Consider the following 19,461-nt stretch of genomic DNA (forward strand, 5'->3'; position numbering starts at 1 on the left):
TGCAAAAGTGATTTTTTTTTTTTTTGAAATGTTAGACTTCAATTCTTCAAATGGTTCATATCACGCTTTAAATTGAAAACTAATAAAATTTACTCAAAAAGTCTTTTATGGATGAAATATTTATTTCTAATGAATTGATATGAGCAAATTGATAAATTTCACGGGATTTCACGGAAATCTTCAAATTTCACGAATTTCACGCTATCCGCGAAATCGTGAAAATTCACTAACCCTAATCATTAGAAAAAGCAGTGTTGATCAGGTATTATTCATGGCGGTACGACCTACAACACTCTACAATCAACTGGAATTTTTCATTGTCGAAGCTGCTTTTTTATTACTAAAAGCTGGACACCAATCTAGATAAAAGCCCAAAAGATCTTGAACAACGCCGTGCAAGTAGTGCTAAGAAGCTCAACGTATCTATAATTGACTATCAATGAAACAATGTAATCCCTGCTCTTGTTCTTCTGCTGCCCAGCGGCTGTAAGCTGGTCATTTCCAGGTCGTCCACACAGAAGCAATCTATGTTTAATGGCTGATTTCACCTGTTAAACGATAGCGATCAAAGATGAAATGGCCCATTTTTGTCGTCCACGTTGCACGTAATCCCGGGAAAGATGAGGGCGACGCTACTTTGAACATGAAAACGCACTGCCTTTCTATTTATAACACAACATGAGAGGGTAGCTATCATAAAAAATCTTGTCGTACAACCTCCCCGGCATTTGATATGTGGATGAGGCAGAGTCGGGTCCGGCCTTTCTCCACTCATCTCGGATCGGTTGGATCGCTGAAGATGTGAAAGGCGAAGAAAAACCTGGACGACATGTACAATTATTTAGCTGCCGCTGCGCGCTCTCTTTATTACTTTTTTTATTATAATGATAGACCCACAAACATAGATCCGATGCTGGGGCAGCGTAGTATGCTATCTCGTACATAATTAATGGCGATGATGGTGGCGATGCGCTTGTTCTCAAAACTGGAGCAAACCCGACTAGAGGTTAAGTCAACAACAACGCCGCGGCTTTAAAAAGTGCCACCGTCTAAGCCGAGTTGCTGAACGTCGGACAAGAGTGTTTCCACTGGGTTATCACCATGTTCAAGTTGCTCAACCATCATTAATTCATACTCGGAATTCTCGGGCTGATTCCTGCGTCAAGATTCGTCCGCTAGATCAACCCTGGGAAACCGCCAACGTCGCCAACTGTGGTGTCCACTGAAGAAGCAGACATATTCTGTTGATGTGATGCAATTTGCTTGATGAAAAGAAATCTGATAAACGCGCGCGGTCGACACTCCAAAGTCAGCGAATTGCATTCGTCGCCTTTTCGTACGTTTCAAATTAATATCAATTGTCGGGACCCGGTCTGGGACTGGAAAGCGAGGACGCCTCTTGATCGAATTTTGCCTTCGCCAGCATTAGAAGAGGCGGCACCCCCCTTTAAAGAACTGTCCAAGTCCTAATGGAGAGAAATTCGTTGGCATCCGTTTTTTTTTGTGTTTGGTGCGCTATTGTCGGTTACGGTTCAACGAATTTGCTTGGTGGCCAATTTGTTTGGCGATGGAGAATAAATTGGATCGGGTTGGGATTCATGACTATATGCTACTAAGCGTGAAATGAATGTGTCGTTTGAAATTGGTAAGATTGAGATTTTACTCAATCTTTTTCATATAAATTTTTGTTTCATTAAATACCGAGATCTCTGATAATACCTGCTTATCACCTCCATTCACCAAAGGTCAGAAACAAAATCAATTATCATAAAAATTGATAACTTCCACTGTTGACCTTTGTTCCGAGCTGTAATTAACACTTCCAACGCTACGTTGTGCCCATAAGCCAGACAATTTCCCGATAATTAGGCGTTAATTAATTACCCCCGAGAGATTAGCTCATAGCATGACCTGCCCAATTTTCCGGAGGTGTTCACCGATATGCTACGTAGAACGGACATGACGTGGATCCAGAGCAACATCACCCGCACCAGACGGAGGAGGTGGGTGACGACAGGCAAAATGGTCCGACGATAGGTCGTCGTGCACCCATCACGATTAATTAAGCATGAAGTTGGGCTCAAACGAGGGAAATGAAAGTTGACACCTGTTTTTTTGCGTGCATATTCCGAGCAGGTATAGGATAGAGGTTGAGCTGGAAATAAACAGCTGATGAGAGGAATGAACGCGTTTTTTTTAGAGAGAAAAAAACGCGCTTAAAGCAAATTGTATACTAAACTGGTTCATACCTGAATCCTGGGATGATCATACTGTTTGCAGTATTTTGAAATAAAAAAAACGGTTTCAAAGCAGTTTTCGGACTTTTTTGTTTGTTTGTTATTATTGAAGTTTATATGAATCTCAATATACATAACTTGAAAACAGACATGAAATTGACTAAAATAAGATGTCATTTTTTGACAGTAGCTGAATTTTTCGTCAGAATGTTTTTTTAATTGTTAGTCAAATTTTTTTTTGTCGTATCAGTCTTGATGTTTTTATTCAGAGAGTTTTATATAAAATATGAGTTATTATTATTTTTTTTTCAAAAATGTTCTGGTACCAACATCTCTGAAATTTGAATTTGACCATGAGAATAATTTGAAAAAAATGTCAATAAAGAACATGCGATTTAAGTTATTCATTGGTTTAACATTTTAAGACTTCCCTCAGAATCGAAAAAAAACAAGAGTCGGTTTTATGTTGATGAATGTTAAACCATCAGATTTAAATGCTTAAATAACAGCACATTGTTGTGTTAGAGAATGAATTATTTGGCGATCATTCAGGGAGATTTTCCCTAATGCATACAAATCCCAAATATATGCATGATGGGACGCAATTTCAACCATAAATAAATTTAAACAGATTCCCAAATCCACGTGGTTTATGGATGGTTTCTTATAGGTGGATCGATGCTTAAAAAATGATATAACAGATTTGTAGAGAAAATTGTTTCCAATTTTTGATCCAGCCACGCCGTGTTTGAGACTTCAATATTATGAAAATCAAATTTATAGCAAAAATCTGTAATTAACGGTTATAATACTGGTATAATTCATAACAAAAAAATCATTTTTTTGAAGTTACTTTTTTGAATATGAAAATTATATCCACTGGGATTCAAAACCATATAAAGTCTTTTGTTTACTGTTTGTTTTGTTGAAATTGTTTTGAAAAGTTAAAATTTGTTAAATCAAGAAAACAATTTGTTTAAGCACATGAACAATGATTTTTTGGCAGTTCCAAATATTCTTCAAAGTTTATGTATGACAAGATAGCACAATTACGACGAATCAACAAATTTCATTTTTCTGAGAACTGTAAACCGGGATGACATTGATAGGATTTATTTATTTTTTCAAATATTTTCCAACTGTTAAGGTTTTTTTTCAAGATTATTACTTTTAAAACATGTACTGGGGTAGGCCACACAAGGTCCATACTCTATTTATGAAAAAAGTTTAAAAAATTAGTTACGTTGAAAATTCTTATTTTGAATTCCGGGGTGACTTTAACAGTCATAGTTTTTCTTGTTAAAATCAGAATTAAGGTGTTAAAATTTTATGTTTAAGTCAAATTTACCACCTTGGTGATGGTTCTGATATAGTTTTTAAGAAAAATTAATGTTTAAGATAAGTTATCTAAGTTCACAAGGTTTTTAACAAAATACATATACTCATTTTAGCTAAAACTGTTTAAAACTAACAATGTTGCGATTCATATTGCAATTTAAATTGAATTCGAAGCACAATCCAAAAGTTTTCACATTTTATATGAAATTTTTCTACTGAAAATGCCTCATAAATTTGAAGATTTTTTCTAAATTATATTTTAAAACCATTTATTATTTACAAACATATTTTACTTTCTCCTAGTGGAAAATTGACCAAAGAATCCGAAAATGCATTCCGTTTTCCGATTCGAAATTATGTTCATTAAGAAAATCATGACACTTTGAGAATATTAAAAAATAATGCTATTCATCAACATTTTCTTAATTATAGTTCACTAACTTTTTAAACTTTTCATAATTTTATGAAAACTTTTTTTGAAGTACTTGAAACACTTCTCTTCTTTGGTCAATAAGATTCCATAGCATTCCATACGTATTTAATTTGTACTCTTCATTTTGCGGAAAAATCTCAAACATATCAAAGTCACCCCGTTTTACGGCAGCATGAGAAATAATATGTCATTATCAAAAACAAAAACTAAGCACATACATTTTATTCGTTTATAGGGTTACAGAAACGACACGAAAGTCAATAAAGCGCATAATTAAAAATCAGTAGAAATGACAAAATTCGTTAGGATTTTGTTCGGAGAAAATATTGTTCCAGATTGCACAGAAAAAAAAATCATGGTAATATTACATCTGGGAAGGGGTACATCTTTTATGTCAGAAAAAAGGTGTAATTTTACCTCTGGAAATGTGTAATTTTACCACTTTTCTGGTGTAATGTCACTTTTTCAGTCTAAATTGAGGTAAAATTACATCATAAAAGAGGTAATATTCAACCTTCCAAAATTAAAGCTTCCAAATTTACATTATTTTTTTCTGTGTGAGTTACGTTCTTGGAAGCAAATTTTCCTATTACCACGAACAGATGTTTGAAGTCAAATCACGACATATTCCCAGACATCGCCGGTTCAGGTGAAAATTAAATGCTTTCACCTTCAGCGTTGCTACCTTCGCTGACAGTATCTAACCTAGAATTAATTACAGAGGGCGAAGCAAATCCCAAGTCCACGGTCACCAACAACAAACTCCCTCCTCCTCCTCCGGTGTTGAGTCAAATCTCGGAACCGCAATCAGCACTCGAGCTTTGCACGAACTGCGTGCGCTATCTATACACGAAAAGCGCTTGTACTTTAATTAGTCAAATGTGATCCACAGCAGCACGTGGTTTCCACGACGCACAGCAAAAATGCTTTAAAAAGATTTTTTTTATATTTTTTTCTTTAAAAAGAAAATTGTTCCTTTCTTTGTTATGAAATTTAAGACTTTTTTTTCAGAAATTTCAAATTTATCGATTATTTACTGTCCTGAAAGCCGCTCGGTGGGTGGGAGTAGTCGCGCTATCAAAACACCCCCGTAAATCATAAGCACATAAGCCGTGTGGGAGCTGGCAGTGGGAGGGTGGGGTGGATCACAATCCGTCATCAACGCCGCTCTAGTCGCCGCGGCAATCGAGACTTACGGATTTGTGTAAATTTTAATTTGTGCGTGGGAACGATTCACACGATTCTGCGAGTTGATACAATTTTAAGCGATTCCTTTGGGGGAGGCCCGGTGGTCATGGAAGTGGGAAATCATAATCTAATGCACGTAGAAATAAGTAAAGCAGCACTGATTGTCTTGGTATCTCTAGTTGGCAAGCTGACCAGTGACTGACCTGGTTTGCGGCTGGTATTACGTGGCTGTGGTGCAAGGCTGATTAAACTGATTTTGTTAATGAATGTTGCAAATGTAGCGCGGGAATGTTGCGTAAGTGACACAGTTTTTTTTCTTAATAAATATCGTTGAATTGTTTGAAGTCGATGATTAAATTTGTTTGGTTTTTGCCTTCCTCACCTTACTGAGGAAAGGCTATAAAATCACTCGAAAAATGAACTTCTTAATTCGACCTCGTAGACCCACCTTCACGTATACCTATCGACTCAGAATCATGTTCTGAGCAAATGTCTGTGTGGATGTGTGTAGGTGGGTGGACAAAAAAATTGTCACTCGATTATCTCCGGACTGGATGAACGGATTTTGACCATATTAGTCTCATTCGAACCGTCTTGGGGTCCCATAGGTATCTATCTAAAATCAGCAAGTTTAGTTAAGAACTTCAAAAGTTATGCTGAAAAAACGATTTTGACGTATGTCCGGAAGATTGTAAAAAGGGTGGTTTTTGCAAGAAACCCTATCATGTTATACATTTTCAGAAAGGTATTAAAAAGACCTTTCCAATGAGCCCAAAACATTGAAGATCTGACAACTCTATCAAAAGTTATTAGCACTTAAGTGTTATTTATACACTTTTTGGAGGCCAGATCTCAGATATTTCAATGAAAATGATGTCCGGGTCTAACATGCGACTCATCGTTAGTTAGATAATCTAAAGACCTTTCAAATGAGCCTAAACATCAAGGATCTGACAACCCTATCAAAAGTTATTGGCACTTAAGTGTTATTTATACACTTTTTGGAGGTCGGATCTCAGATATTTCAGTATAAATGATGTCCGGGTCCATCATGCGACCTGTCGTTAGTTAGGCAATCGAAAGACCTTTCAAATGAGCCTAATACATCGAGGATCTGACAACCCTGGGCCTTGTAAAGTCAAGGGGCATGATTTGATCCTAGTGCATTAGTTAAAATTTGGGTATACATTCTTTTTTATAAGCACTATGGAAACCACTTCATGCTACGAGAACTCGCTTTGTCGCAGCCCCAGGGCTTAAACGTTGACCGATAAGCTGTCTTCGTGAACTAGGTAGTTCTCCGATAGTGAAAATATCACAATTGCACAAGACACCGCTGCTTCTGTGACTTTTTCACTATCACAATGTGGGATTTAGGTGGGACTTTAGGATAGTACAATTGATTTGTTGCTTAGCATTAGCATTTAAAATAAATCTGTATGCTTTCCAAATCTATTTGATCTATTTCTTTTATGTCAAATTGTCCATAGAGTCTCGATCAATCAATAATGTAAAGATATCGGACAAAATTCGTTGATCAGTTGAACTAACGGTTTTCGGACTATGGTTGTATTGACCATTGTTGCGAATCGAGGAACTACGGATCTTTTGACGTAAATGGTCATTTCTTTTTCAACTCGCGATTTCTATCCTATTTGTATATCAGTTCACAAATTTTTATTGTTTTTTGATAGAAGTAGTACTGCAACAGTTAAAGGAACGTTTAGTTTTGAACATTAAGTTTAGAGGATTTTAGATTAAAATTTAGATTTTCAATCCAAAGTAGTTAGCAAATGAATATTTGGACTTAAATGAATAATTGAATAAGTTGGACTTATGAATAACACACAACTGTGCATTTATTCTAGAGTCAGATCCATACAGCGTCAGTGTTTATTTGGTCGAAGTGTACTAATTCATTGGCAGATCTGATTCTAGTTGTAATGTACGACAAGACTACTGACGGACGAGACAGGACGAGGGCCCAGTTTAGAGGTTTCAACATCAACGATGTGCGGCTGGACCACCCTCCCAAAAAAAAAAAAAATACATCGAGGATCTGACAACCCTTTTAAAAGTTATTAGCACTTATGTGTTATTTATACACTTTTTAGAGGTCGGATTTTAGATAATGTGATAAAAATATTGTCTGAATCTTCCATGCGAACTATCGTTGGATAGGTTTTTTTTATCAGACCTACCGATGAGCAAGAAAAATTGAAGGTCTGCAAACACTATCAAAAGAAATGAGTAATAAAGTTGATTTGGAAATGTTGCTATTTTTACTGAATGTATTGACTTTATGAATGTGAGGAAGGCACCAACCACCTAAAGGTGGATTAAGTAACGTTTTTTTTAAGACGGTACAAGCAAGCATACAAGTCACATGAGCTTAAAACGTTTATTTAGTTGTGTGTAAAATTTTAATCGATAAAGACACCGAATTTAAAAAAAAAATCGGTTCAACATACACTGGTTGATGTTTTTATTTTTTAGAAAATTGAAATTATTTGAAATAAATTTTACCAAATCAATTCAACATAAAAAATGTTATCAATTTTGTTCCTGAAAAAATATAACTATCTTAATTAAATATCGAGTCCTTACATTTTTTATTACTTTTTATTATTTAAAGGAACAAAAAACTAAATTTAAAATATAATCGTGTAGCCAAAAACCGGAGTCGCAGTGTACTTTATTGTATTTTGGGCCAATAAATTCCTTCGTTATAAACAAGACAGCATGCAATCCTAAGCATGGCTTTCAAACCTTTGCCACAGCACAGTTCTACGAGTCTAACGTCCCCGCCGGGAATGCTGTCATTGACCTTCGTTATCGCGTGGCACCGTTCTATTGGGACGTCCCGTTATCTGGAGTGAAAAATCAAACTTGACTCGCATGGCAGTTGAAATCGCGTTGAAAAAGAGATGCTATGGCGTGTCACCCAGAGACAGCGCCGAAAAACTCCAACCGTTTTGGGGGAGTTATTTTAAGTCGAATTAAAGACTTAATGGCCGTTGGCACGGAAGGCGCGCTCGGCGGTCCATGTTTGGCTTGTTTGCCCTCGATTTTGTTACCAATTTTCTTGCCCCAATTTCCGGACGACAAAACGCGATACCAGCGAGAGTTGTTCGATTCTGCACCCAATTCCAATAATAAATTTGCCGCGCGCGCCCGCGACATTTACGGAACGCGAAAAAGCACACGGAATTTGGCGCCTCGTCGATTGAATTATTGGGCAATTATTTCGACGTCATCGTCACAAACTGCTTCCGGATCGTCATCAATGAAGTCGATTTCAACGCAAATTTCACTCCATTAGCTGGCAGCTACACTATCAAAGGGAATGGAGTATCAAAGTCCTTAAATTTAATGCTCGACACATAATTAGATAAACACTAATGTCTTTCTTCGTTTTTCTTCTCATTCTAATTGCAGTTATTCATCATCGAACGTCAGGTGTTCGACTTCCTCGGCTACATGTGGGCACCGATCCTGGTGAACTTTTTCCATATAATATTTGTGATATTTGGATTCTTTGGTGCCTATCAATATCGTCCAAAGTATTTAGTAACGGTAAGTTTTACTTAATGTAATTCTTTTTAAGTTTTAACAAAATGTTCCATTAATTTTTAGTGACTACGGTATGTTTTTTTTATGTGTCACTCTTTAGTTTGAATTTGTTGACTAACTCAAAGGATCCCAGAATTTCAACCATAAAACCACAAATTAAATTAGAAAGATTATATTACCTAAAAGTCTGACTAAATCCCATGAATGTTTGTATGATTCATTGTAACCACAAAACACAGGAAAAATCTCACGATACTTATTCCTTGTTTAAATACGTCGCAATTTTATAAAAATAAGAAAAATATTTTTTATACAACTAAAGTTTGAAATTTGTTAGCTAATAGAATCTTTTTTCTTAACTTTTAATTATCAAATTTTCGGATTGGATTGGACTCTACCATTTTTGGCTTCCAACCGACGAAAGTTAAAACACGCTGTGATAAAAATCGCTCCCAAACTCTCTCAAATGACGTTTTCCATGCCAAATCAACAAAAAACATCGAGTTGAAAACTTTTAGTGTTCTGTTAGTACGAAAAATGCAAGGCTGGTTTTTTACACTAAAGCAAAGTAAAATAAAGGCATACCACCAAAAGTTGCGTATTTCAATTACAAAAATTTTGGTACCCTAACATGTATAGGTCATCGCTGAAATTTTTAAGTTATCGCCGGTTTAGTGAAAAAAGTCGAATTTTTCCCGTTTTCGTTATTTTCTCATTTTCGCGCGTGGCGCGTCGAAAAACCCAGTTTTTATCTTCAAAAAATCGTATCTCAGAGTATCGAAAACATAACTTTACCACTTTTTGATATGTTATGTGAAATTTTCCGAGTAATCCGATAAAAATATTTTCAGACATAGGCCCTTTGGTCCCGAGACCTTCAAAACAGCATTTTAAGTTTTCATACGACCTTTTCAAATGTTAAGCTAGATTTTTGAAACTTCTTACTATTTTTCCTCAATAGTCAAACTAATCACCTTTCTTTTGCATCTAAGACAGCTAAAATCGGATGAAATGGCGCGGAGATATAATTTTTTGAAAAAAGTGGTTTTTGCGAAAATCGACGAAAATTGCCATTTTTCAGGCCACCCTAACACGGCGTAGGTCACCCTAATGGCCAAACAAAAAAATACGGGTCTAATTATTTCGGCCAAGGAACCCCAAGAATCATGCTGTTTTCGTGGGGAATTGCTGATAGCAATACAACTCACGGACTATTGTAGCGTGTTTTAATGGTGTTAATCGTTTTATTTCAATTTAATTTAATGGAACTCATCAGTCCAACATTCAACAATAAGAATCTTTATTTGCATTTGTTAGCAATCTTGAATTTAGAATACTTATAGTAATTGATTTGAAAGGATTTCATACGTTTTTTGTTAAAAAAAAAATCAAAATACCAAATGAATTTAAGAAAAACAATAACAGTCCAGACTTAATTATCCGAAGGCCTTGGCAAAATTTCACTTCGGATAATCGAATTACGAAAAAAAAAATCGCTGTCTTATTTTTGATTATTGAGCTATAGTAGGACTAGGGGTCGCAGAACTCAAATTTGATGTTGAAAGTAAGTTTTTTTGTTGTTATTGATTCGATTATCCGAAGTCCCATACAAACCTTCGGATAATCGAACTTAGGATAATCGAAGCTTCGGACAATCGAGTTTGAACTGTACTAAGTTTTATGCCCAATCTGTGGTCCCAAAATTGAAAATTTGCAAAAAGTCTTGTGCATCCTACAGCAACGAAGGAAGTTGTTTTCTTATTATTCTAAAATTGTCAAACTTACGGACCCAATCCTGCAACAACGGGATTGTTAAATTATTCAAACTTTATTGTAAATTACGTTATGGACGGTACTTTAGGGGATGAATAAAAAAAATATTTCGATAGTACCCGTAGTTTTGAAGATACTAAAATGTCTGTAACAAAAATCTGGGTGCAAAAGCTGTGGTTGATGTGCACCGTTAAGGTGCACTATTTGATAAAATGTATGTCTTATAACGTTATAATTATTTTTTAAATGGTTTAAAATTTATTGAACTCGTTTTTCAATGAAAGTTTAAATTTTCATAGATTTTTTTGAAACTTTTAGGGAAGTTTTGAGGGCCTAAGAAAACTTGGAAACCATGATCTGTACGTTCAAGAAGCTTTATCTTAATGGGATCAAAGAGGACTGATATGCCATATTGTTTTTTTTTTTTGTTGTTAAAATCAGGGATGGAATAATCGCAAAAAAATCAATTTCGCTTGCGAACTTTCTTCACCCGCGAAAGAGAGAGGAGGCAAATCACGCAGAAAAAATCGCTCCCGAACTTCTCCAAGAAAATCAATCTGCTGATGATTTTTTGTGAATTTCCTTGTCAGCACCACTTAAACATATTTATTTCACTTTGTTTACACACATTGCCCATCTACAAAATGTGACAGGTCATATTTCGACGTGTGACGTTACACTTGCAAGTGTAGTAGTGAAAAAGATGTTCCGCCGAATAATCAAGACGATGATTTTTTAGATTCCTTTTACCGATCTTTCGTGCGCGAGAGAGAAGAGCCATGCTCCCTTCGGATTTTTTCTCTTGATGAATGTCCAATGATTTTCTTTTGATGATGATTATTCCATCGCTGGTTAAAATTCTTAACAAATTAAAACATTTTTAATATGGATCAAACAGCTTACAATGTGATTCTGGCCTTTTGTAGTAAACTTCATAGTTTATAGCTCTGTTCTGAACATAAACTCTAAACTTAAATTCCCACAATTTGAACGGTTCAAGTTTCCCAAGAAAGCAAAATTTAAAATTCACACAAACTACCAATCGCCCATCACATATGAATAGAACAGACCCTAGGGCACCATCACCACCCGCGTCACAGTGACTGGGCAAACGGTAGCAAATGAGCAATCTATTATCGTTTGTTCGTTCGTTCTACCGGTGTTTTTGAATTAATAATCACTTTCAACGTAATGATGAGGGAGGAAGGGAACTCCCATTCATTGGAGGGGCTGGAACCGATAAGCCCAAGCTCGGTCAACCAACTGACCACGCAACTAACTTCTTCTCGGTTTTTCGAAGGAAAACTGGATGTATGGTTTTAGGGTGATTTATAGTGTAGGTTTTAAAATTGCTATTCAATATTCTTATTGTAGATTTTTTCTTATTTCCTTAAATTATGTTTCGATTTTTTTAATAAAACAAATTTGAGACAAAAATACAAAAAACACACCATGTATCATCACCCTAATGAAGAACGGAAGAGACTTTCTGTGGGTGTTGTGGGCTGGTGGAAGCTTTTGTTTTCTTTTCTGTCCCGCTCCAATTCCATGAATCAGAGTGGTTGGTGGTAGCGGTGGGAGGTCCATCCATTCACACTGTTCCACGAAAACAAAAGGCTGACGTTTATGAGTGAGACATTCGGTCAAGCCTTGCCCTTGTGTCTTGTTATGGGGGTATTGTTAGCATTTTTTTGTTTGCTAGTCACCACTGTGCCATAATTGTGGTGATACATTTAGTACTCTTTTACCACCACTCTGAGTGATTGCTGTGTAATTTTGGCAAAAAGTGATTTACACACCATATCAACGGATTTCCGATAGTTCTGAGAAAATTAAAAGAACGAAAAATCATCGTTCAAACCTTCCTGGAAAATGTATCATCTTCTAATTTGTATGGCCCATTTTTTTTTTCATTTATTTATTATTTTTGTAGGCAAAACTATATAATTGATATAACCTACGTCAACTCTCGAATAAAATTCATATTTATAATCAAAATGTTGTTAACTGTTTGCAAAATATACTCTTTACAACCATTATGTGTCCATTTGATGAAAAACGGTTCAATTTCAACGGAAAATCTTTCAGATGGTCAACATAGATTTACGAGGTCGTTGGGTAATGAATTTTACAACTCTATTGTTGGGATAAACTCATTCATATTCATATTTTCGGGAAGCTAAAAGAACGCCCTCTTCCTCGAAAAACATGTTTTCATCTTTGTTTATTTCTTTCTCTTTGCAGTACTCACTATGGAATCTGTTATGGATAGGATGGAACGTATTCCTAATATGTTTTTATTTAAATGTAGGACTGTTAGATAGGGTAAGTACCACATATCTTAAGACAAACCTCTCTCTCTTTCTGAACACTATCAGAACTAGCCTATCGCATCGCACACGACTTCATTAGCGTAGATTGAGGAAGTTTTCGCCTCCACTTTTTGGCTCAACCAAGAAGGGCCACAAGTGATGAAAGTTGGCAATTAGGTCGCTTCTTTATTTGTCTCATTTTTCCTCGCGCCACTCGTTTCATTAGTTTAGCCAATTTCCCGACCCGACTGGTTGTCTCCGCGATCGCAGGTCTGGAGGAGTGCGCACTGTCTCTCTCTCACACACACAATTCCGGCGCAATTTCCGTTCTTGTGTCAACAAAATCTAATTAAAATCTTTGGCTCCACTGGTTTCCCGAGAGGGGGGAAAGTTTTTGCGAGAAGCTTTTTTTTTTGTCGAAAACAAAAAAGGACCAAAACAACGAGGTCTTGGTGTGGGGTGAAGGACGACGGGATGGAAAGTAAGATAAGCTTGGAGTAAGAATAAATGAATAGTTGGATGCAATCTTGATTAAAGTTTGATTCATCGTGCTTTACGATATCTCTTGGTATCAAACTTTTATAACATAGTATTGACACACAAAAAAAATCTAAATTAAATACATTACTACACCGAAATAAAAAAAGTACAAAATTCTTATATTCTAGGAGTTTTGACTCCTTTTTTTAATAGTAATCTCAAAAATCCAATTACTATTTAAAAAAAGGCAAAATTCATAGGAAAAAGGAATTTTGTACTTTTTTTATTTCAGTGTCACAATTTTCGTATTTATTAATTTATTTGTTTATTTTGCGGTAGGTTTTTAAAATGTTTCAATTATTTTGCTTTAAATTCTTTGTTTTTTTTTTGTTTGGTGAAACATTTTATAGAACAATTTCAATATTTCTAATTCAACCAAGAGTTTTTACCTTATCATAATGGAAAATTCGTTCAGCATCCTAAAAGTAATGTTCAATTGATGTCACTGCATCCCAATATCAGTAAAATCGTCCAATAAAATTGTTTTATACCATATTGGGTCGAAACTACCTTCGATGATGTTGGCCGATTGCCAGGAAAAAATACTATTTATCGCCATTTAAACTGCCGTTTGAATATTGCATACACATTCACTAACTGTAGCTAGAGTTTTTCTTTGCACCCAGAAAATGGTTTTAAAAATGGCAACACAATGCCAATGTTGTGCCACAACATGATACCCTATCCATAACACTCAGAAAATAGCAAAAGCATGCAATCCCTCCCGAGAGAGGACGAAAGTTTGGTCGCGGTATTGTCATATCTGGTGGAAAGTCCATAGGGTCAGGTCGTTCAACTGTTCAGAGTGAATCTATCTCATTTTGCAAGCTTTCAAGCATGAAACAGTTTTGGAAAGCGAAACGCTTTTTGCACTTAGTAAGTTTCATGCATTTTTTTCTCGCACTCTGTACGTATCTGCTGACTTAATGTGGCAGATGAAAAATTGAATACGTGCCCCATTGGCGGAGACTGCTTTGGAGCAGCGTAAAACTGGAACAAATCGTTTGCCTCGGTGGAGTTGTGGTAATGCATTTTACTCTGCGTCACGAACATAGTATCTGTTCTGGACTGGAAAAAGTTTCAAAGTCACATACCAGAGTCAGACTTGTGTTATCTCTGGCGTGTAGCATGAGTTGAGTTACAGGCTGTGATACAATGTTGCACAAAGTTTCGAGCTGTTAGCTGAAGTGAAATTGAAACTCAAATGGTTTAATCGAGTAGAAAATTGGTATTAAATACTTATTTTATACACACGCTTCTGGCAACATAATGTTTCAAGATTGCATTAACCTTTGATGAAGCAAAATTTCCGTTACGACCTCGCGGTGACAAATAGACAGACAGCATAACCATTCATCAGGCACTGAATTACGACGATGGCTGGGGATCGTAAAGAAAAACATTCCGGCATTGTTTGTAATGTCCCAACAGATTTACGATTCGTGAAAAACCGTCGACGTAACGCGCGCGCCTTCTTATGCTGTCTCGACTTCCCCTGAAATACCATCCCAGCCCCAGCTGTAACCCTTATTTTCCTGCCTCTCTCGCGATACAATGCTGTGTCTTCTTGGTGCGAGGCAATCAACAAAAAACCTCCATAAAACTTTCATAATCGAATTGATGCTCGGCTTGGTTTACAACAACGACAGCAGACGGTACGGCGTCGATGACGCCCGACGCGTCACATTTGACGCTAAACTTTTCAAGGATTTCCATAATTCTTTAAAACAAAACTAAACTTCGAGTTTGCTTAAACATAATTGTGTCAAAGTTGCATTTCACATTCTACCAAACTCCAAATTCATAAAGAACCTTTCTGTGCCATTCATTCCCAGCTCCCAGAAGAAAACTTTTGAACTATGACCAAAAAAAAAGTCGAAAGGTCGTTTCAGCCACACCGCCGTCGGTTTCGGTGGTTGCTGCTGCTGCTGTCAAACATTTATTCGTAATTTGGTGTTCAAAGTTGATATCCAACCAAGTGGGTGGTTTCGGTTTGTAAAAGTTTCAAATTTGTCAACTCCCTTGGTGACACAAATTTACTTTTGGTATGTCGTAGCTTTTAAACTTATTGTTCGACGATTAAGAATTCACGAACCTTGGGATCGATAGCTTTGGATGCTCTTTAGAGGCTATTGTACATTTATTTGATTTGAATTTTTATTTGTCAAAATACAGTTGTTATCCACGAAATCTGAAACTCCATACATTTTTGCAAAAAGAAAAATGATTTATTTAAAACCAAATAACTTTGTGGAAGATGTTCAGAAGATCTGTCTCTTGGAAAGAGGGTTTTCTTACTGATTATCGGCAAAATGACAAGTAATGATTTGGGACCATCCATAAACCACGTGGACACTTAAGAGGGGGGGGGGGGGGGGGTGGTCGAAAAGATCGGAAAATTTCACGATTGTTTCATATTTTAACATTGTAAATCGGACGATTAGTTACTGAGATAACGACGTTAGAAAATGGTGAATAGTTTGGGTGATACTTAGAAAACATCAATTTTCCTGTTTTTAAACACTTGCATGGAAATATCTCAGCAACTAAGGGCTTTTCAAAAATATTTTTTTCAAAGGTAGGCAAACATGTGCACTAATATAAAAAAATGAAAAACTGCGAATATTTTCTAAAAATGGCTTAAACTTGAAAACGGTGCACTTTATCAAAATTTCACTAAAGTACTTTTTGATCGCAAATTTTATTTTACATGTTGAAAATTTTTGCGACCAATATATAGATTTTTTCAAAAAATCATTATTGATTAAAAAAATTATAACTCGGTCAATGATTTTTTGCACAACCTGGAAATTTCTGAAAAGTTTGCATTTGATGTCCTCTAAACCATAAAAAAGTGTTTTTTCAAATCAAGTTTTAGTGACAAAAAGTTAAATAAAAAATCATCAAATTTTTTTTACCGTGTATCATTTTTTTTCAGTTCGTATTCATACCTACAACTTTGCCAAAGACACCAAACCGATCAAAAAATTCCATCAAAAGGTACACATTTTTGAATTTTCATACATCGTTTTTGTATGGACAGCTGCCAAATTCGTATGGAAAATTATATGGACAAACTAATGATGCAAAATGGCTTCTTTGGGCATAACGAAGGCACCAAAAAAGTTTCAGTCGGATTAAAAAATACAAAAAAAAAATCGAATGACCGAAATCTGGGAACACTGCTCTTATACATTAGGGTGGTCCAAATCCGCGCATCCTTTGGGCTACCCCCTGAAATCTAAAATTGGCCTATTACTAGGCTTAATTCCATTTTCGAGTTCATTCTGACCACGGGAACCCCTCCCTCTAATCGCTTAAAATTTTATGGGAAAATCGTCAAAATGTATGGAGTGAAGCAACTGTTTCAATTTGTTACCTCTGGTGGGCGCAATAGTTATCCAATTCTTACCATTTCTTAGATGTAGAACCTTCATTAAATTTAGAACAACTTTCCTCATAACACCAGCGGATAACTATGCGCCCTCCACAGGTAAAAAATAAAGCAGTTGCTTATCTTTATACATTTTGACGATTTTTCCCATACAAACTTTAAACAATTAGAGAGAAAGGTTCCCGTGGTCGAAATCAGCTCAAATTAGAAATTTAGGCTAGTGATGGGCCAATCTTAGATTTCAAGGGGTAGCCCAGAGGTAGCGCAAAGTTGTAGGTTTGAAGCTCAGAAATAAATGTTGCCGGATATTGAATTAACTTTTTTGCACATTTTTTTTCCAAAATCAATATTTTTTATTTTTGAATTTTTTAGTTTGTTTTAGGGGACAAAAAACTGCAAATTTTGAGCCAAAGAATTTGTTATTTAATATTTGAGCTTTTTGAAATGTTAGTCTTGATTCCAAATGTTGAAACATATTTTTATCGAAAAATCAGAAAATTAAATAATTAAAACAATAATTGTATTGTTTCTTTTTCTTTCATTCGCTGTATTTCAGCAACCAATGGTAAAATCTTCAATATCTATTTGAAAATTTTATTGGATATTTTCTCAACTTTTCTAGAAAAAAAATATTTTCAGGAATAGAAAATCACGGGCACTATTTTGAAAATAAAAATAAAAATCAGTTGAAATTAAACATTAATAGGTTATATCTTGAAAACGGTGCTCTTTATCAAAAAATCTGTAGAGTACTTCGAATGCAAATTTGACATTGAAAAATGCAGTTAAAAAATTTCGAGTGAATTCCAATTTAAAAAAAAAACACATTTTTTCACAAAATCATAGCACAGCGGCACAATTTTTGTCTATACTTTTCTAATGCTCAAAAGTTGTGGTTTTTTCTAAAACATATCGAGAAATTTCCAAAATAAAAAAAATTGGATTTTGGAATTTTTTTTTTATAAAAATCGACATTCAAAATAGGCATTTTTCCGTATACTAGTTTTTTTTTCTGAATAGTCCTTATCATTACCTACAACTTTGCCGAAGACACCAAACCGATCAGAAATTTGTTTTCAAAAGATACAGATTTTCAAATATGTATGTACCGTCCCCTGGGCAAAACGGAACACATGGGGCGAATTTGGACAGCTGTTTTTGCCATGTTTCTGCACATCATTCGGATATTTTTTATTAGTTTCGGATAGAACAGACACAGAAAAAAAATAATCTCAAAATCGACCGATTTTGTAAAGAATTGCTCTGCTGTTTATTATCCATAGCGTATTAAAAATGTACAATTTTCTTTATATTAATAAATTTATATTTTCAAATGTATTTATTTACGAAAAGTTACTATAAACACCCTTCAATGCAACGCAAAAAATCATTCATACATGGATTCTAAATATTTTTTTTCTCCCCACCCACCACAGGATAGCGACTTATTAAATTTAGGAACCGGCAGCGTGTCATGGTTCGAGGTCAACGGGTACGGCTGCAAGCCGACTTACCCGATGAACATCACCTCGGAGGACCCGTACCGGCCGGTGCGGCCCGAGCGCGTCGACGGGTGCCTGCTGGACTACCACATACTGGAGATTGGCCACTCCGGTGTGCAATGCGCGCTAGCGGTAAGTTCCTTTGGGAAGGAGGGGTAAAAATTTTAATCTTCATTATCGCGTCGAATTGTTTCAGCCACGTGGCAGAATGCGAACAAAGTTTTCAGTTCATTTTGAGTTGATGATGTTTTTCACTCTTTTTGTTCGTGTTGTTTCAGCTTTTCGGGCTCTTCGGTGCCATCTGTCTGGGGCATACGTATCTGGACGAGGACGATAGCTGTAAGTAGATCTGGTTCCTTCAACTCTCAACTTTTCCTTCTCTCTCTCCAATAACCCGCTAGCCTGCTAAATCGCCGAAGTGAAATTCGCGTTAATTCGATTCAAGTTTTGCTCTTGCTTTTTTGGCTTCTTTTGTTACCATTTTTCTGTGCCCTATCAAATCAGCGACACAATTCATCACAAATCAGCAATTCATTACATTCTTTATTCTTCACTCTTTTGCCTTCTTTTCGGTGGAACTTTGCATTTCTTTCTACAGCTAACCTCTGCCTCTGTCCCCTGTGAAGTTTTGCTCATTATCGAGCTTTTGCAGGATTATATTTTCTGCAGATTATGTTTCTTGAGTTTCTTCAACCCTTGATTTGCTTTGCGGGGCTTTTACGGTGCAATAACTCATAGCTCAGTGATTTAATAGTGTTTGCCTTCTTGTTTGAAACCATTTTGGTTTGTAGTGCTGTGCACAGTAGGATATCTGATGTTTGTATTTGATAGTGATTTTTTTACAATATTTAAATTAGATTGTTTTTGTATGTCCGTATTTTGCAAAATTGTTTTTCTTTTCAAATAAATCAATATTATCACCACTGTGCACTTTCATTACATTAACACCTCTTCACTTCCACATCTCCTTACCATACTTTACCTAGTCATACATACTTCAAAGCTCATTTGAATATAAACCATTAACACCGTTAAAGTAGCTCCCCTTTGGTAGAAAATCGCACCTAAACGTAATAATTCGAAAGCAGCAGCAGCAGCTCAGTACCACACCAAATTAGAAGCATAATTTCCTCCTCTCGCGCCAGGCGTGAATTTGGGTGTTCTTGTTTTT

General features: G+C 35.8%; 1 protein-coding gene across 3 annotated transcripts in view; it reads left to right on the forward strand.

Annotated features, from left to right (window-relative positions):
* Window positions 1–19,461, forward strand: part of LOC120417605 (sodium/potassium-transporting ATPase subunit beta-1-interacting protein) — an 84,350-nt gene that overhangs the window by 34,781 nt on the left and 30,108 nt on the right. For all 3 annotated transcript variants that reach the window (XM_039579712.2, XM_039579711.2, XM_039579713.2), the window contains exons 2-5: window positions 8,635–8,772; window positions 12,787–12,867; window positions 18,225–18,422; window positions 18,569–18,629. In XM_039579712.2, the coding sequence (XP_039435646.1) occupies window positions 8,635–8,772; window positions 12,787–12,867; window positions 18,225–18,422; window positions 18,569–18,629 (478 nt within the window). The remainder of the gene's footprint in view (window positions 1–8,634; window positions 8,773–12,786; window positions 12,868–18,224; window positions 18,423–18,568; window positions 18,630–19,461) is intronic.

The sequence above is a fragment of the Culex pipiens genome, chromosome 3 (genome assembly GCF_016801865.2).
Source record: "Culex pipiens pallens isolate TS chromosome 3, TS_CPP_V2, whole genome shotgun sequence".
In the NCBI taxonomy this organism is placed as follows: domain Eukaryota; kingdom Metazoa; phylum Arthropoda; class Insecta; order Diptera; family Culicidae; genus Culex; species Culex pipiens.